Source organism: Colletotrichum higginsianum, chromosome 10 (genome assembly GCF_001672515.1).
Source record: "Colletotrichum higginsianum IMI 349063 chromosome 10, whole genome shotgun sequence".
Lineage (NCBI taxonomy): Eukaryota > Fungi > Ascomycota > Sordariomycetes > Glomerellales > Glomerellaceae > Colletotrichum > Colletotrichum higginsianum.
In genome coordinates, this window is record NC_030962.1 from 1,492,349 (window position 1) to 1,511,591 (window position 19,243).

Below are 19,243 nucleotides of genomic sequence, written 5' to 3' on the forward strand. Positions count from 1 at the left end.
TGAGCACTTCCCTGCCCAAACTTTTCGTCTACTGTGCTTGCACGCAGCGAGCCTCCAAACGGCAGGTGAACGCGACACCGTCGACAACGTGCACCAGAAAGGGTCGTTGACATTCGGGTAAAGTTGCGAGTCAGGGATATATGGCATGGCCGGCGAACTATTTCGTCTTAGTGTACTGGATGAAACCTTGGGCGTGACCGTGGTTTGATGTGGTGATTTGATGCAGCCTTCAGCAGCTTTGCGGCGTGCTATGGATCAAAGAGCGGGCCGTCGTGCAGGGCTGCTGCTACACGAAAACGTCTAATGTTTTTCGTAAGCCCCTAACTCCCCCGGCCAATGCAGATCCCTGACGGAGGCAGCAAAACGTACAATGTACACGATGATAGGCACGATGCCTGAGCGTCATGTGTTGGCTAGGATATGCTTACTGGCCCTAGTCACTGCGGCCCATAGTACGATCCGGGCTACTCTACTATTTCTGACAGCGGAGCGGACATACCGAGCTCGGTTGGATACCTATTGTGCCACCAGAGTTGTGATCTTGCAGCCTTAAATGGGCCTTTGATCGATCCGGGGCACCGGGACGGGGATCTTGGCCTTGGGCTGCAAGTCGGCCCGGTGATGGGTCATTCGATCTGCCAGGACAGGCTTCAATATGTTGGAATCGTCCGCCTTACGGGCTAAACTCTACAAGTCGTCTCATCGATATTTTCTGCTTGTCTCGTGTCTCTTGGGGACCACAACCATGCCGCTAAGAGTTTCCGAAGGAATCCGAGCCACCGGCCTAACAGATACACCTGCTTTCCGGAAACCAGCTCGGAGACCCGGCTAACCGGCACCGTTCGGCAATAGCGAGAGCCGATATCAGTCAAGCTTGAACATTTTTCAAGTTTAGGTTGTAACATCACCTGACAAACCATCAAAAGGGCAAGGCCAGGAAATCCCCTCGCGCCAAGTGTGGCATACAGAGAGAGCCCTGGCGATCCTGTCGTTGAAGAGTGTGTAGATAAGACGAAACACTGCTACAGTTTTTTACGAAATTGACGCGATGCTATGACCAGTCTCGGTCAGCGATTTATTATTTTCTATTGCGTTGCCACAATGAAAATGGTTCTGCCTCTGTGCACAATACGACCGGTGGCTAGAGTCGCTTGCTGAGCCCTAGTGGGGATTCATCGAGCGCACATACGATCGCTCATGGATCTCAGTGCTCGAGGTGTCTGGAGATCGTTGCGGACATGCCTCAGTTGGGAGAATGTCAGACCGAAGCGAGCTTAAGGTTCTTTTCGACCTCATTCACATGAACTGAAGGTCGTGTACTCAATCCACACTGCCGGCAATCTTTGCTTTTTGCAACGCAACCCACACACCCCGTCATTGTAACTGGATGACAGGGCTGTCACTCCTTGGAAGTGCGGGATGGCTGAACTAGCAAGCTGTCTGTCAGCCAGTACAGATGGGTCCTCACGAATCAGCCCCAGCCTGTCTGTTACCCCTGTTCGTGCTTGTTTCACTGTTGTGGGATTCTTTTCTCCGAGGCTGTATCTCCCCCTGTTGGTGAGGGGCAAGGACACTTTGACTAGGAGCTACACACTTGAGATGCCGCTGTCAACCAGTCTACTGGACTGGACCTAGTGGGTAAGCCTTACTCGATTTCCTTTATAGATTTGAGGTATTTCAGGCGATTAGAAAAGGTTCTGCTCTTGCTGTATTCTTTGTGTCACTCGGCAAAGTGAAAATCGCTTTGGCTCCTTAGGAACCGAACTGGTTCAACTTTCCAGGCACATGACGACATGGGTGGTGGGTGAATCATCTCCACCAGTGAGAGAATGAATGAATGCCCTTGCTAGGTGTCATTGACTAGCGTCCGACGGCCTCGTATCGAGGTATCCTGTAAGAACAGGGTGACTATCCCTGCATCGCATACATCATCTAAAATCTGCTACCTGCTTGTCACTTAATACGGATTGTTGGAAGGCAGTGAAATACTAAGTAGTTAATCAAGCAAGAGTACATGCTACTAAACAGGGATGCATATAACATGCTTGCAATTCCTCCTAACGTGCGTGCAACCTGATTACTATTCAACTCCGAACACTGAAAGTTATTTTCCCAGCCACACTCACTCTTTACCAACCTGCAAAGATATTTTCTACCGTGTTCCTAAAAAGCTGTAGGTGTTTCCTAGTAGCTATAGTCGGAGAGGGTGGTGCCTTTTCATCACCATTTTGATTACACATATTCTCTCGTTTGAGAATCTCGACCCAGCCTGCCTTGCATTGTTCTTAACCTCGACGATGTGTTAAATCTGAGAATCTGCCGGAATCAATGCACATGAGTACGCAAACAAAAATAAAGGGCGGCCCACTTCGGCCATTTATGACCATCTGTCTGTGACACAACAAAGCAACAGAGCTCTGCTTCGAACGGTCTGGAAGTTTTGTCTGCTCTGGCCGCATGGTTGCGCTTGTGTTTTCGAAAATGTCTCCCTGCAGGTTTGCTACCAGTGCGTGGTCCATGCCAGAGCCGTTCGTCGGTCGCCCCTTTTGTTTGCCCCAATCAAAAGTGCCCTTAGCCCTGCGGCGTGAATGACGACAAATAGGCTTAGCTTGCCAAGACTCCATTTGCCAGTCCTCCTGATTATTTGGTAGATTGGAAAGCGGTCTGTTTACCCAGTGCCCTAGCTCTGGCCATTGAACTTCACAGAAGTCGATGTCAGTTTTGTCTTGTTGGAATGCCGATCGGATTGTCGATGGGAAAATGGAGACGAGGGCATGAGTGGACCAATCAGATCATACGGATCTACCTCCGTAAGAATGGGTCCGTCTGGTCAGCCATATCACGGCCTTCGTCGATTGCTGCCCTTCGGTTAGACCCTTCCTTCCATACACCGAACGAATCCCCGAATAACCTCATACCTATTGAGCAGTTCGTTTTCATTCGAGTGACCTGTGATACCAACATCTATTCTTAGAAACGATGGTTTGCCAACAAACCTGTAAGCCTCTGCAGGCCGCTGGCTCATGTCACGTCAGTATCATGCAGCTTGTATTGTGTGACATATTTGTCAACATTCTCTTTTGTCATGGCCGGATCCTCTGGAGTCACAATGATTATAAGAACAGCCCCAGTAGCGCTTACTTTCTCTTCCACATCCTCATCTCCGGAGCGAATACCATTCTCGCGTTCTCTGTTTGACTACACATGTTCATCTTTCGTCGCTTTCCTCTTGAACATTCAAAATCTTTCAAGATGCCTGCCTCCCTGCGTCTCGTCTTTGTCATCACCCTGATTTCTTTCTTTCAAGTCGTCTTCGCTTCGCCAGCCATCGGTAAACCTGTGGGGACAACATTTAGCAGCGACGAAAGAGTAGCCGGAAAGAACATGTCAAGTCAGTGGCAGAACGCAAAGGAGCGAAATAGCATCAATTCGAGCGAGTGGGATAGCAAGAAGAGTCCAGCAGCCGACACGCCTTGGATCTTCTGCCCCGGCTACAGGGCCTGTAACCGCCACGGCGCCATGTCGCATGCTCGCAACATGGCCCGCGAGATCGACAACGGTGTCAAGCGCGTTAAGAACGCTGAGTTGTCTTTGCCAGTTGCTTGGCAACCCAACTGGAAGGAATGCTACGTCGAAATCCGCAAGTCCACGGTCAATGTCACGAGCTACTTGGGCGACAACCACATCCGCCTCAATGGCTTGCCACCTGTCTGCATTGCTCTCGCAACGACCATCACACATGCCGTTGACGGTTCTGTCGCCCTGATTGTTTGCGGCCCGGCCTGTATCGAGCACGAGAACATGACGGGCGAGCTCTTCGAGAAACTTCGGATCATGTTGAACCTTTGAGGGGTCTTCGAGGTTTTCAAATCTTCGACGGGCAGCGTTCGAGACAAGTGGGCGGTGGAGGTCCGAAACGAAAGATTCTTGGGCCACATTGGAGCCTTCAACCATAAACTTCTTGTCGTTCTTTTCATATTGTTATTTCATGTTACCACCCATGATCAAAATGTCACAGCAACCTCTATTTAATGAAGCTTGTCTCCTAATCAGTACATTTGTCCAAATCAGCGACATCGGACTCTCTCTCTGTGTTTATAACGTTGATCAGAAAAGTTCACTTTTTTGCGGTCTTCCTTGGCGATGGCATTTTGCTCACTGGACAGCTGCCCCCCCTGCCGCCTGCGGAATTAATCATACGCTACCACGTGTTGGCAATCATCATGGCGAATCTCATGTTGCGGCTTTGTGGTTGTGATACGTGGATGTTTCATATGCCCCTGGAGTGCCAAGATATAGATTCGAGTCGGACAGAAATCGTCGACTTGTCTCCTCATCACTTTCAAGATAATCAACAGGTCTTAGTACGTTCAAATAATGTTAAAATAAGCCCCTCCTAGCTATGACATTGTAATGCTGGGGGCCAAGAACATGAGGCATCTGATTGGTACTACATCACTTTTCACTCAACAAACTTCTTTTGCTCGTTCATGATATACTACAAGGGCCTCGTTGTAATCAAATTCACTGAAAAGAGTCTCACTCATTGTATAGAGGATGGCTGACATTCATGCTTCATACGGAAGAAATATTTTCACTGTCACGGATAGAAGGATGGCGAGATTGGTGAATGGAGTTAAAGGCTAAGAACCACGGTTACATGGGCTCCGGTTGTTCCGAGTTCCCAATTCATAGAAAGGAAGAGGGTTTTTCACTCCGGTTTGATCCTATTTAATTGAGTTATCGGTTGGGCTGTTGGATTATCACGAGTCCAGTAGGGTACCACCGGGTACCCAGACTTTGAAGAATTCGGATATTGGAGTGGAGGACTTCCTTGGCGGACGGCCTCAACGGGTCTCCATAAGGGGGAATATGATAGGACCCCAGGGCATTGGGAGCCCCCCGGAGCTCCGCCTGGGGAGCCTATATTTCTAGATGTTGGCTTTCGTCTTCCAACCCCTATGAAGAAGAAGGCGGGAGATGAACTTTAGTCACCTAGCCAGCCCTATCCTTAAGTTGACCTCTTCACTCTGTGTATCGGCCCTGACATGGGTGGACTTGTTTTGAACATCGCCGGTTTTCAACGATGCTTAAGCAAATTGGTGATTAGCTTTATGGTAAGGGTACAGCAGTTGAACGCAACAGATGTGTACCGGAATCAATCATCACATTCTATATGTTGAAGGATTCCACCTTTAGAGACGAGCTCGACGCTATCTCGAGCTGTTGGCAGAAGGAGCAGGTCGAATCAGAAAGACCCGCCCTCCTCAAACCTGCCAATATTGTCTCCCAAGCCTTTCGTGATTACTTTCTTCAACAGTTGCAATTCTCTCTGCTCCCTACTCGCTAGCTGAGAAATCCGCGCTCCATGCGGTGGTGATTACATACCAACCTCTTTGTTCTACCGGTCGGGTTCCTCGATGTCAGGGTCGCTATACGGAGTGAAGAGGTCAACCGAAAGATAGAGGATAATAAGAGACTAATTTCATCTGTAGCCTCCTTCTTCCCTAGGCTAGAAAGCCGGGGGCCTATAAATCCCTATAAAGTTCCCCTAGGCGGAGCTCCAGGGGGTCATCGGTGTCCTAATCGCTATCTTAGGGGTCCATCGAGGTGGTCCGCCACAGGTTTCTTCTACTCTGATATCCAAATCCTTCAAGGTCTAGGCAACCGTTGGTGCCCTACTGGATTCGTGAGACTCAAAGAGAAGAGCTTGACATCAGTCTTCTCAAATATCGCAGAAGCGGGCAGAAACATCAAGTATGAGACATCGACTGATACAACGCGCCGAAGTGCGGAAAGGTTGTTCATGAGGTCATGCATTTTCATGAGCTTCCACGGGGGAACCACACATCGCAGTTCTGAAATTAACTCACAAAAGGTTCACCCTGAAATATGATATCATTCATTTTTTGGCGTCATCTAAAGTATTAGTGACTTTTTAGGGCTTAATTCAAGGCGTTGGAACCTGACCGTGATGGGCCGTTTGGTGTGGTACTTAGGGCACATTTCAGCAATTTGAAAGTTGCTTCCAAAAGAGTTCATTCTTGGCATTGAAACATCCAACATTAGGCAGATGCTGAACGACGTTGGTTGACATTTGAACTCACATAGATAGCTAGGCGAAGTTTAGGAACAATTTGAGCGATTACTGGCTCGGCGTTTCCTCAATACGCTCTCCAGGGTTGAGGCGGACGACTTTTGCTGGTCAAAGCTAACACAGCCTGCCCAAAGTGGTATTTCCCTGCAGTGGAAGAAACATTGTTTTAGTACCAAAAACAAGCTCTTTGGGGTCTGCACTTCCTCCCTAGATTATTGGCGTATGCCGTATCCCTGAGGCTGTCTGAGGCCGACGAGACAGCATGGAACCGAAAAGTCGCATGACTGGTATCGACTTGCTTGGCAAGGTGCATTTTATGAACCTTATCGCCCTCTTTTCCCCAGGAAGCAGTTAGCACGAATGAAAGACCGAAATGGCCTTCGCAGAATTCCTTGCTAAGATAAGGAGGCAGATAGGGTAGTAATCACCGAAGACGCGATGATAACTATGTAGACTGCTGTTGTTATTATGATATAATACGCGATTAGTGAGCGGAGCAGGCCCGACCATGTTACCAATGACGGGGAAATTCCGCGGAGTGCTTCCAGCCTAATGAACTAGTGGATGGAAGAATCAGGACGATGGAATCGGTTGGCTACTCAAGCAAAGATGTGGAGGCCAACATGGAGTTTGGTTCATCCCAGGAGACTCTTAGGTAGTTGGGTTCAGACGAATGCAATTCCGAGTCGATTTGTAGTTGAGCCAATCACGCTATTCGTTTGTGCCACGCCCAACAATCGGAGCCAAGTGCTGTAGGACCACATGACCGCTTCGACTTACTTTGTTCAGACGTCTGCGGTCACATGAGCCCGGCTGATTGTGATTGTCCGACAATCTCAGAGTTGGAAACTTTAATTCGGTGAAATATGTACGATGGAAATAAAGTATTTCTCGGTCTCGCAAGGACAGTCACGGCCACCAACCGTGTGGTACTGAAAGCTTATGGTATCGGTGAGTTCGAAATCGATCCAGAAGATGACACAACACCGACACCACTACAAGTCGTTGAGGAACGCGTACGCTTCTCGCTGAATTGGGAGTTCATATTGACTCTCGAACTCAGCAGATTCAGCAGTCTGTCCACCAAAACTGCCGCGAAAGATTTTGTCTACTGACTCAGGAAATTGCATCTGATCAAATGGAAGTAGGGGCAACCTGGCTATTGGCGTCTCAGATTGAGCTTTGCGCAAGGACTGTCAGTCAATAAGCTTCCAATCAAATTGCGTCAACTCGGGCGATCACTGCTTCTTTCATCGTCGTAGAAAAGTATCTCCGTCGTTTCTTGCACCCGCCTCCATGCTTTTTTCCCCTTCCCACAAAATTTCGTTGTGGGATCTGACACTGCCTCTCCGCCATCTGGACACGCTGCAGGTAGTGCAGCATCAGGGTGGGATGCATGCACCAAGACCGATCAGCGTACAACAGCAAGAATCTGGGGATTCCTCAACTCTAAGAACGATCATCGCGGGGAAAGAAGCGATGATTCTGCGAGCCCAGCTTGAGAGATGCTTTGGCCATTCGTGTTTTGGTATGACAGTTGCCAAGAATGACATGACGGTGGGTTTGGAGATCGTTATCCTGCCCACAACTTCCATTACCGTATCGACACAGCTGCCACAGCATGACGTCTCCTTACTGTAGTTCCGACTCAAGGATTCCAACCAATCATACCTGTTCACGCAGCAGACGGCTGCTCGCGATCAATAGAATGTGTTGACGCATCGAGGCGGCAGCCCATGTAAACCGATGGCGTGACATGCGCGGCATCCCCGCGGCCATGCGATTGGTCATGACATGAATAGGATATCTAGGGTAATTGCAGATGCACATCTTTGCCAGACTTAGGATCTCGCGAGCAAACGACCTTCCGCTTTGGGCTCGTGGTCTTCAGAGTAGAGCTCATAGCCAACTGTGAAACCCAATCTCAGCTGGTATTGGTGAAGAGTCTAGGCCAAGGCCATGTCTGTCCTACGTGCTGCAATGCCGTACTACGATTCGTCCGCACGTCGAATTGGTCCGGAGCTGCACTAATCGTCTGGGTTTCCCTAGATTGTGGACTAGGAACCCATTGCCATTAACCTTAATGCCAAGATTAAGACAAACGCTGGGACTCCAACATGACAATGATTATGTTTCCATACCAAGATGAGCACCCGACGAGGCCGCCGGGCGAGTCAAGAAACATCGGATGAGGTGCTCCCGTTTCGACACGCCACGAAGCCACCTCATTGGGTGTCCTCGGGATGGCACCAAGATCGGTTTGCCCCAAGCGCGCCTCGTGGCCGGCAACTCCATGGAAGCATTATAGGCTAAAATGAAGGCGAAAGTAAGTACACTCACCACTCAGAACCCGTTGTGGCGAGGTAATCGGTCTGCCGCCGACAGTAGTGTGGAGCACTCCCCGGATGGCCAACCGGCTGCGACCCTTTCTTAACCTGCTTCCGTTCAAGTCATCCTGCCGAAGCTTCCGTTCCCAGTACACACATGCTGTTATGCGGACCGGCAGTCGGGAACCCTTTCAGCCTTACAGAGTATTCTTGCCGGAGAGGAGTGTCAGTTCAACTAGTGTCTTCAGGTCCAAGATGAAAAGTCTACACAGTAGCACCTCGCGTCATTCAAGAAAGCTGGATAGCGTCATCCGCGGCCATCCGGTCCACTCCTCACGCGTTTTCTCCAAAAAACATTAGAGATCTACCACCAGGTGACGCCCATCGCCCTCCACAATGTTGTAATGGAAAACATTTGGGTTTTGGGGGGAGGAGAAGGGGTTGCGCAGTATGCAAGGCACAGACGGGCCTGGCAGCACGCAAAAGGCCTTATCCCTAGTCAATATCAGTCCTACTTTAATATGGTCCCCACGTCTTTCATTCACGCTTGCGGAATTCCAATTCCATCCCCGCACACTTGCGTGTGTTGCCTGACTAGCATCAACCCGGCCAAAGGGGTCCATGTCAGAACTATTTCGGAAGTGATCAGCTATCTGAGACGAACCACTGTGGACGTTTGGATGGATATTACCTATACCAAGCTCGTGCCTAGAATAAGAGAAACATCTTGCGTGATTAGGTGGACTCGTATAAGATAGGTAGAGTCGGGACCATCTACCTCCATTAGCCCTGTTTCTCGTCACTCCCTCAGCTCTTCACAAACACAGTCGTTCTGTTTGATACAGTCAATCTTTTTCGCATTGCTATTCGTTTCTAATTCAACATGTCTTACAACTCATTCTCTTTGAAGCATATATTGCTGGGCGCGACTCTCCTCCATGGACTTACTCTCGCCTCTCCCATCGGCGATCTCGCTCCCCGAGCCGTCAAAGTTGTCGACGCGCCCGTTGCCGAAATCACGCCCAATGTCATCCACCACGGCCCTCTCGATGACGAGGGTCTACGGCGCCTGAAGGACTCTTTGATCAGTCCAGCACGCCGGAGGTCAATGCCCGAACCTCACAGAGTGAAGCGCCAGCTCACTCCCACAAGCACAATCCAAGGCAGTCTTACGGTTACTACCAAGGATGCTTTCGTGTCTATTGATGTTGGCGAACTCGACCTTATAGACAGCGACTCGGCCAACTGCCACTCCCAAGTGATCAACGGACCCGTCAATGGCATCCAGATGTTCATGGGAGCGGCCAACATTCGTGCCATGAATGTCACCAGTGCCACCGGGAACACGACCCAGATCCTCTCCGTAAGATCCTATCCTTCATGCCCTCTCTGAGTCTCTGACTAATCTGATGGGCTGTTTGCAGAACCTCACAGACACCAGCAAAGATGCCGGTGTTTTCGTTTTCGACGCCAACGACAAAATCAAGGAGTTCAGCGTCCGGGAGAGTAGGGGAACCCTTCACGGCTTCAGCTTCACAACGGAGAGCGGAAAGTCATACACGGCAGACGCGACGGCGTTGAAGGACCCGCCCCCCATGGTCAAGGTCCCAATCGGTTCCGGAATCCTGGCCCGCATCCGCGTGGAGTACTGTGATGTCGGTCTCTTTGGCCACATTGGCTTCGACTTCCTCGACGAACTCCAGTCCATATCCATCAGCAACATCGCCTACTCCGGCTTCACCAACGACTTCATGCCCGCCGGCCCCGGTCAGACCATGACGGTTGGCTCCCAGATCGTCGACAACCGCAACTCCTCCGCCGAGCAGACCATCACCCTCTGGACGACCGACACTGTGACCAAGTCGCGGACCGTCAGCGTGTCGAACATGTGGAATATTGGGACCACTCACACAATAGAGGCCGAGGTCAGCGTTCCATTCATCGGCAAGTCCAAGACGTCGCACGCCTTTACCTGGGGATTCACGAGGACCACTGTAAGACCCCCCATCTCCCCATCTCCATCCCGCACTTCCCATACTTCTGATCCCTGAATGAATACATGCTGACAGCGTCACCAATTAAGGGCACGGAAGAAACCGAATCCGAGACCTTGACCAAGACTGCCACCATCAACCTCAAGTGCCCCCCCTTCAAGTACTGTGTCGGCAGCTCTTTCTTCACCATCTTCAAGCTCGATGTCGATATCGAGGCGACTTTCCGCGCAAAGACCAAAACTGGCCACGATTTCTCATGGATGCAGAAGGGCAAGTACAAGGGCGCCGACTCCCTTGCGTTGCAACTGCAGGTCGACGAGGCGGACAACGTCATTGCAAAACGCGCTACCAAGATTAAGCAAAGTTGATTCTGATACCCCCCTTTCATTTTATTTTCATCATTTTTTGGAGTTTCAGCGACAAACACATCAGCGATATGATTCCCTTTGTTTTTATAAGTAGCGATGAACATGACAAACGGTTCCCTTTATACCAAGATAGGCATGAGAGAAGAAAGCTCTCTCTGGAGGCAAAAGCCTACTCAACTACGTAATTCAATAAACGTTTTACGGCAACTTTTTCTCGTCTAGACCAAGTTCTGACGCATCGTGGTCGAATTTGATATCGACTCTTCCCGACCTTGACTACGGTGATATTGTTCAGGCGCCAGGTCTCATTGCTTGAATGGGCGAGCAGCCGGTTTCTACGGACCGGTAACCCAGCTATACACGTCGTAGGTATGGTCACCGTCCACCTCAGTTGGTGTCTCCTGTTCTGTTGATCTTAATTGGTCTAGAGTCTGATGGCAATGACGCCAGGGGTAGTGATGGGTGTTGTGACTATTGACTGAACACAGTGCACCAGGGTTTTGTACAAGGATCGCGGAGCACGATCGGAGGCGGCGGGTGGGGGTGGAGAATTGTTCGGAAGGCGACGGAGCAGTGTCCGGGGCCTCGGCGGGGCGGAGCAGGACGGGGCAAAAGATCTTATCGCTTGTTGAGTCTGAGAGACCGAAAGGGTTTCTTTCATTGAATGGTAGTAATGTATATGCGACAGCAGTAGACGATGATGGCTGTAGACGACGGCAGCCGTGGACGATGCGTGTGGTTTGTGAGCTTTGGGCCGTCAGGGATCAGGACACTGGCTCAAGGGGCCGTCTATCCCCTTGTCGTAAGATGGCTTTTTTAGAGTGTATTTTCCGTTTTGAATAGGTTCGCAGCGTCCGATGCGCTTGTGGCCACCAGGTGGGGGGCTTCGTGACGCGCCTGGTCCCAGGTGAAGCCTGCCTTAGGTACCACGACGAGACGGCAGGTACCACACAGGCCCGGGGGTGCTGAAGCTCTTGTCCCTGCCGGCTCGATTCTCGCTGGCCCGTTCGTGGTTCGTACTGTTTGATCACTGGCCAAGTCAATCACTTTTTTTCACTTCCCCCCTCCGCCCCCCAAGCCCTTGATTCCACTCTCTAGGAGCGTTACTTAGGTACTGGATGCCCGCCCCCGTCCTGTCACTTTTGTCAGCACATAAAGCAACCCCCCTGGAAATAAAAGAAGCCGCCAAGCAAGCAAAATTCAGGACGATTCAAGCAAGGGTGAAGAGTCCGACGAGCGACCTCGGACTCGTACAAAATCCCGCTGTCCAGTACTTTGGGTGCCGTGAGAGCTCAAAACGGTGTCAATTTGAATGCCGGCCCAGCCTGATATGCTGTTGATATCTCTAAACGCCATGATGCAGGTCCACCCTCACCCCAACTCCGCCCAGCCTCCGTACCATACATACCATCCCATGAACCCACACACCCTCGGCCGCAGCCTTGATCACTCCGCGAGGCAGCCCTCAATTTTGCCCCTTCCCCTCCGTCCGCTTCGTTCTGCCCTCTTCCACGGCAGAGGCAACTCAGTCCTCCCCCAGACTCTCTCGGACACAGGCCCGGCACCGCCTCCGGAAGTCCTTATTCTTGCCCTCCCTCTCCTCGCGGAACATGCGCGCAGCCTCGACGTTGGCGGGCGACTCGTCGTTGGGCCCGTGGAAGAGGCTGATGGTGCTCAGCAGGATCGTCTCGGGGCTCTGCACCGGGCTCCACCGTTCCGAAGCCGCCTCGTAGCCGTACTGGTCCTCCTCCGGCGGGTGCAGGATGGAGATGCACAGCCGCCCGTCGGGATAAATGTTGGGGTGGAACGGGATCGGCGTCTGGAACGTCAGAGACGGTGGCATGAGCGGATAGTTTGGCGGGAAAACGAGGCGCGCGCGGAAGTTGCCTCCTGTTCGGAGGGTAAGTTGGTGTTAGCAGTTGTACGGACGGGGATGGACGGCGAGACGTGGATCGGAGGGGGGGGGGCTGGCGAGTGTGTCCCAAGGGAAGCTGTGTTTGTTTTGAGGGGCAGGAGAGAAAAGGTCGTACCTCCATAGTATTTGCAGTCGTCGCTGATCATGAGCATCACCTCCCACTCAAAGATATTATTGTCGTTGACCAGACCGCACGATATCCCCGGTATGTCCTTGCCCGTCTGCATCTCCTTGAGCTGCCGGCCCAGCAGCGACGCCGCCGCGGCGGAGGACGATGCCATGGTATCGTGGGTTCTGTGGCGGCGCAAAGTCTTTGCCAAGCTTTACGATCGGGTATCCTCTCGAGTGGTGGAATGGGAAGAGGTCCGGGATTTCGATCGGTGGGTGACACCGGGAAGTAGGTACAAGCGCTGGCGCAGGACCAAAGGAGACGAGCCGAAACGAAACAAGGCGAGACTTGTTCGGGGTTAGGGTGGTTGTCGTCGTACCGGTGTCGTTCTGAAGATCGTTGTGTGCAAGGTCAAACGCGGCGTCGTGGAGCGGTTTGTCGCGTGCGAGGCGAGTGCGGGCTTGGGGTGATGGAGGGGGAGGGAAATGACGGCAGGCAAACCGACAGCGGTATGGTAGGAATGGTCGAGGTCGTCGAAATCGGAGCCAATGCGAGTGTGGGGTTACCCGTTACCCGAGCTGCAGGGGTTTTGATAGGTGTCGGGGGATAAGCTCCATGTGTGTTTACCGAGACACACCGAGCTCTCCAGCCGGTGAGGTTGCCGTTCGGTATGGCGGACGGTGCTGTCACCGCCGTATAGGTACCGTAAAACGCCGGTGAACATCGTGATGAACCAGCCTGCTGTTCCACGCTGCCAAACAAGGGTATCATTTTTGCATCCTGCGACATCATACAACTCTTGAACCACGCGAACCCCTTTCCCCACCGCCAAAATCCAAACCTCCAACCCTCAATCAGATTATTTCTTCTTGGCCCCTCCGAACCCGGTGATGCCCATCGCCGCCATCATGTCATCCTCGTCGTGCTCGCCCTCGATCCTCACGTCCTCCCCGTACTCGAGCTTGACCTTCTCGGCCGCCTCCCTCTCCGCCCTCCTCTTCTCGTCCGCCTCCTTCCTCTTGCGTCTCCGCTCCTCGGCCTCCTTCAGGCTCTCCTCCTCCCGCAGCGCTAGGCGCTCCTGTAGGCTCGTCGCCTTCTCCTTCTCGAGGTCTTGAATCCGCTGCCAGTGCCACTCGATACGCTCCCGCACCTCGTCGGCCGTCGCGCGCCGCACCTCGTTCGTCTGCCCCGTGTTGGCCAGATGCTGCGGCGTGTTCATGTGCTCGACGTACTGCTTGTTGTCCTTGAACGTAAGGTCGCAGGGCTCGCAGTAGAAGCCGGCGCCGCGCCCGCGCTTGCCCACACCCGCGCCCGCCGGCACCAACTGCGTCTTGCCGACCTGCGCGCTGAGGTCCAGCACGTTGCGCCTCGCCTGGGTGAATGTCTCGTTGCCCGTCAGGGGCTTGTGGTATTTCTTGCCGGCCAGCTTCGCCTCGTATCGCGCCTTGGACTCCTCCTTCTCCTTGGCCTCGCGGTCCTTGGCCTTGGCGGCGTACTCGTCAAGGTCCCATGTTTTGCGGAAGTCGGTGTCGCCCGCCGGCGCGCCGTAGGCGCTTCCTTTCTTGTCGGCCATTTGCGCGAAGATGTGGTGTGTGGTGAGTCGTCTGTGGTTTCGGCACAGAGGAAGGGCGCGCGTATCGTTATGGTGGAGGGTGTTGTGCTGGAACTCTCGCTGCACTACACGTTGGGTACGCGTTCGATGATGAAATTTAATGCCTGGGGGGGATCTCTAGCCCGGGGAAGGGAGAAAGCCGACGAGGCTGCAGGGGTTCAAAGGAATAGAAATTTGGTAGGCAGGGAGGGGAGCGGGCTAGGTCCAGGGGCTCCAGGGGTGCTGATGGTGGGGTTCTAACGCTAAAAAAAAAACCGTCTACCCCTCCATCCATCCCGCTGCCCGCCCCCCCTTCCAAGACGATGCGAAGAAGAAAAAAGCTGCTCCCAGTCTCGTTTGAGAGTTCCTCGTGACTGTCGACTGACGAGTGTCCGAATCTTTAATCCTTCTTGGCCTTCCCAAAACTCTACCATCCAAGATGCTGTACCTCGTCGGCCTCGGTCTGTCTGACGAAACCGACATCACCGTAAAGGGTCTCGAGGTCGTCAAGAAGGCCTCTAGGGTCTACCTCGAAGCCTACACCAGCATCCTCCTCGTTGACAAGGCCGTCTTGGTGCGTTGACTCGTCTGTCCCTTTTGGCTTCTGTCTCACCATGCGGCTCAACCATGGGAGTTCTCTAACACCTCTATTTTGCCCCCCCAGTAGGAGAGTTACTATGGCCGCGACATCGTAGTCGCCGACCGCGAAATGGTCGAGTCCAACAGCGACGAGATCCTCCGCGACGCCCAAACCGAAGATGTCGCCTTTTGCGTCGTCGGCGACCCCTTTGGCGCCACGACGCACACCGACCTCGTCCTGCGCGCCCGCGAGCTCGGCATCCCCGTCCGCACCGTTCCCAACGCCTCCATCATGTCCGGTATCGGCGCCACGGGTTTGCAGCTGTACAATTTTGGCCAGACCGTCTCCATGGTCTTCTTCACCGAGACCTGGAAGCCTGCGTCCTTCTACGACCGCATCAAGGAGAATCGCGATGTTGGTCTGCACACGCTTGTGCTGCTCGACATCAAGGTCAAGGAGCAGAGCCTCGAGGACATGGCCCGCGGCCGCAGGGTCTACCAGCCGCCGCGCTACATGACCGTCGGCCAGTGCGCCGCACAGATGCTCGAGATCGAGGAAGAGAAGCAGGAAGGTGTTTACACCGCCGACAGCCTGGCCATCGGAGCGGCGCGCGTGGGCGGCAAGACCGAAAAGTTTGTCGCCGGCACATTGAAGGAGCTATGCGACACGGACGAAGCACTGGGAGGCCCGTTGCACAGCATGGTACTGCTTGGCAGAAGGGCGCACGAGCTGGAGCGTGATTACATCCGCGAATTTGCTGTCAACAAGGAGACTTTTGATAAAAGCTGGAACGCAGAGTATGGGAAGCAATAGTCATCATTCATGTCCCGTAATTCGGGTTGGTACTGTCCCCCCGATAGGCCCCCTGCTGCGTGCTATTTGTACATGTTCTTCATTACCGATCCGTCCTGACATATCAAGAAGAAGAAGCCGCGGAGCGATACTGCTCCACCTCCTGAGACGACACCTCCCTCAGCTTGTTGACCTGGGCCGCGTTCCCCGTAACAACACCCTCTGCCAACTGGACAACCTTGCCGACAATGGTGGCGTTGCTAACGGCGTAGGTGATGCTGGTAGTCTTGACGCGGATGACGCCAATGCGAGGATCGTTCTCGGAGCCATCGTGGGTACCGTCACCAAGATCGCCGAGCCAGGCCTTCAGGGTGGGGGTGTAATGCTTCTTGACCAACGAGCGGTCGGTAACAACGCTGGAGACGCCTGAGACGGAGGCCCAGTCGCCGGAACTGTTGATAAAGGCGATGTTGATGTGGGGGTCGCTGTCGATCTCGTCCGTCTTGTGAGACTCGGTGTTGGTGTGGAAGAGCAAATCGATACCGCCGTTTTCCTGACAAAGCGGTTAGTAGGTTTTCTCTCGTGATTAAGGCGTTCGGCAGGGACGAACCGTGGCAGCGAGAGCCATTGCGCGGGAGACGAGCGCGCCCGACTTGGCGTCTCTGGTGGTCATCATTCCAAACTTGGACTTCTCGGCGAACTTGACAAAGGTCTCGACCTTCTCCTTGACGGAGACGTCATTGTCAAGGTTGGCGGCCTTGTAGGGATCGGCCGTCTTGTTTCCGGTGTCTGCGTTGGAGAAAGACATTGTAGTTGAGCTTTGAGAGGATTGGGTTTATTAAAGAAAGAGATAGATGATGGTTCTGTTGGGTTATTCTTGCTCAGTCGATGTGAATTGACTTGGTGTTTCTTTTCGTCAAGAGTACGGGGGGAGTAATGGGTTTTGTTGACGAGAGGTTTTGGCTGCTAGACTATTTGAGCCCATTAGGCGAGCTGACCTCATCGCCATTGCTACACTACCTGTAGCAGGCACGGCCATTTCATCATCGGAAAGCACGTTAGGTGACTGTGGTTGCGCGGAGGGGAGCTGTCATCGGCAAGACATGATGACGTCAAGGGCGGAGTAGGGGAAGCACTGCGGTTCACTACGACACGCAGAGACCCGCGGAGCCAGAGGCGAGACTCATGGGCGCTGTGGCTCGTTGGAGACCTCGATATACGTAATTTATGGGGAGCACTCATCATAGATCATCTGTCGGCTTGCTTGCTTGCTTGCTTCGCCCGAGCTTTGTTCAATGCGAGCATTGGCCGGAAGATGACTGGAATTGGGCCTAGCAGACATTTGACGTTGCGCAGGGGCATTGCTGCTTTTACTGTGACAGGAGAACGTGACGAGCGAACAAATGGGGCTTGAGCCTCTCTTTCACCGAGTTCTCATCCGGATCTCTTATGAAAGAAGGTGAGGGGAGGGGTTCGTTCGATGGGACGAGCGAGGAAGTGTTTCTTTCGTATAGGTACAGTGGCATGTTGATCCTCTTCTCAGCTGGAGATTTCTAGCTCTGCGTGTTGCGTGCGCCAAAGCCATTGCGGAGCATGGTCTGTGTGGCTTGCTCTCTAATGCCATGCATCTCTTCTGCACATATCTAGCAAAAGTAGGCCATTGCAATATGGAGCATGGAAACTCCAGCTTCAAGAAAGGATTGATTGACTGAGTCCGACCATGGCCACCGTTGCTTGTCCAACACCCAGATGGTGCAATTCCCGCAGGTCCTATTACGTCGAAGTAGGTGTCCGTAGGTACAAGCCGACCGATCTTGCGTCCAAACATCGATCGTGAGACAGCTCGGGAAGCTGCTTCGGGTGATCCAAAGGTACCGTTAACGAATGACATGTACTCCGTACCTTCTCCTACCCGAGCTCTCAAAGTAGACCCGTTATGTGGTGGGTGCAAATCTGTATGTGTTGTTACAACTGCCAGTCGATCGACAAATCCGGAGCTCGTGAAGATCCCGGGCCGAAGGAGCGACACGAGCAGGAGGGGTGGACAGTGTTAGGGCTCATACCTCTTCCTTACTTTTGTCTTCTGGTCGGTTGCCTGCTGTAGCATATTATAGTTTCTGTTGCTTCTGAATCCGAGCAAGGGCAAGACACATTAGCAGATGCGGGAGACACCTGTACAAATCGCTTTCTTGCCTGGCTACTAGCTTACCTAGGACATCCTTCCACATGCAATCTCCTTCTCCTTCCTCCTCCATTCTTGAACCCTTTCCTCCCATGTCAGCATTGTAGCTACGTCTGTACCTCAGAAGCTGTCGAGGTAAAGGGGTTCGGAAATCGTTCGGACCCGACTCGTCTCTTTCCTCCTCCGGTCCCGGCTCCCTTCCCGGTAACGTCCATCGATCGAAAAAAAGAAAAGGAAAAAAAAGGACGCGTCGTCATACCCTGATTGGATTGCCCACGGAACACTTGATCTTTGAGTCACGCATCTGCAATGAATCGGCGGGCAGTCGCAGGCTCGCAGCCTGTCCCACTCGTCGGGAACCCCACCAACCAATTGCTGCATCTCCCGACTTGTGTGTCGTGGCAGTTGCATGAGCGTCTGTCTGTCTATCTATTTACTTCTATCAGCAGCTGCTGTTGTCGTTGAACCCAATCAACCTAGGTATTGTCGTTGCCCAAGTAAGGGAAGAAAGGGGACTGGCATCATCTACCGCTTAGTACCTTCATAGCACACATCGCACCTGCCCATACATGTACTCTTTCCAATCCGTCAGCCCCTCTCCCTCTCTTTCCTTCCCTTCCCGTTACGTGCACGCAGCCCACCATTCCGTATACCACCTAAGGTACCTTTGACTGTGTACCGAACCAAGTTCTCACTTCAACCTGGGAGGAAGGGATGAAGAAGGGAAGCAAGTGCTCCCACACGTCGCCTAAAAGAAGCTCTGGCCAGGGTTTCGGCGGACGTCGGCAATCGTCAAAGCTGAGACGGGACCAAAATCCCCAAGTGAAAGTCGGCTGCCGCTCTTGCTGCTCATGTGCTGGAGCTTAGGTGCTGCTGTCCGTTTCCATTCGCCCTTTCCTCTGTTGGAGTCTGTCTGGTCTGGGCAGTCAGTCCCTTCCCTTCGCACTTTCCACTTTCCCCCGTCCACTGTCTCCCTCCCACCTGAAGCACTGCTTACCCTTTTCCCACCCTCCGCCATCTTCGACCCTTTTTTTCTACTTCTCTTCTCCTTCCCCTCGTGACCCCTTCAACGTCGATTATCTCCGTCATCGCTTAGAGCACTGCATCTCTTCCGATGAAGGACGAAACACGGCTGATTGCACTGATATTGGTCCTCGCCGTCACTGAACTAGTGTAGTGATTTTGATTCCCCGTCACGATCACCCGACTCTGGCGACCAAACCCGGGCAAGCCGGATACGGTATTTCAACGCCCGACTTGACGCCAGGTGCTCAGCAGCAGAGGGCCT

General features: G+C 52.8%; 6 protein-coding genes across 6 annotated transcripts; 3 read left to right on the forward strand and 3 right to left on the reverse strand.

Moving 5' to 3' along the window:
• Positions 1-3,252: 3,252 nt before the first annotated feature.
• On the forward strand, positions 3,253-3,849 carry CH63R_13942 (uncharacterized protein; the record flags this gene model as incomplete). Its single annotated transcript, XM_018308916.1, has 1 exon — positions 3,253-3,849. One exon carries the CDS (start codon positions 3,253-3,255, stop codon positions 3,847-3,849), a length of 597 nt encoding a protein of 198 aa, XP_018151234.1.
• Positions 3,850-9,307: 5,458 nt separating this feature from the next.
• CH63R_13943 (Natterin-like protein) lies at positions 9,308-10,786 on the forward strand (the record flags this gene model as incomplete). The annotated part of the gene is made up of 3 exons (XM_018308917.1): positions 9,308-9,787; positions 9,849-10,418; positions 10,508-10,786. The coding sequence occupies 3 exons, from the start codon at positions 9,308-9,310 to the stop codon at positions 10,784-10,786; spliced, it is 1,329 nt and encodes a 442-aa protein (XP_018151235.1).
• Positions 10,787-12,311: 1,525 nt separating this feature from the next.
• On the reverse strand, positions 12,312-12,982 carry CH63R_13944 (Ubiquitin-conjugating enzyme; the record flags this gene model as incomplete). The annotated part of the gene is made up of 2 exons (XM_018308918.1): positions 12,312-12,676; positions 12,817-12,982. 2 exons carry the CDS (start codon positions 12,980-12,982, stop codon positions 12,312-12,314), a joined length of 531 nt encoding a protein of 176 aa, XP_018151236.1.
• Positions 12,983-13,669: 687 nt separating this feature from the next.
• Positions 13,670-14,383, reverse strand: CH63R_13945 (C2H2 finger domain-containing protein; the record flags this gene model as incomplete). Its single annotated transcript, XM_018308919.1, has 1 exon — positions 13,670-14,383. The coding sequence occupies one exon, from the start codon at positions 14,381-14,383 to the stop codon at positions 13,670-13,672; it is 714 nt and encodes a 237-aa protein (XP_018151237.1).
• Positions 14,384-14,840: 457 nt separating this feature from the next.
• CH63R_13946 (Diphthine synthase) lies at positions 14,841-15,794 on the forward strand (the record flags this gene model as incomplete). The annotated part of the gene is made up of 2 exons (XM_018308920.1): positions 14,841-14,975; positions 15,069-15,794. 2 exons carry the CDS (start codon positions 14,841-14,843, stop codon positions 15,792-15,794), a joined length of 861 nt encoding a protein of 286 aa, XP_018151238.1.
• A 103-nt stretch (positions 15,795-15,897) lies between these two features.
• Positions 15,898-16,581, reverse strand: CH63R_13947 (Pyridoxamine 5'-phosphate oxidase; the record flags this gene model as incomplete). The annotated part of the gene is made up of 2 exons (XM_018308921.1): positions 15,898-16,326; positions 16,384-16,581. 2 exons carry the CDS (start codon positions 16,579-16,581, stop codon positions 15,898-15,900), a joined length of 627 nt encoding a protein of 208 aa, XP_018151239.1.
• Between the last annotated feature and the right edge of the window lie 2,662 nt (positions 16,582-19,243).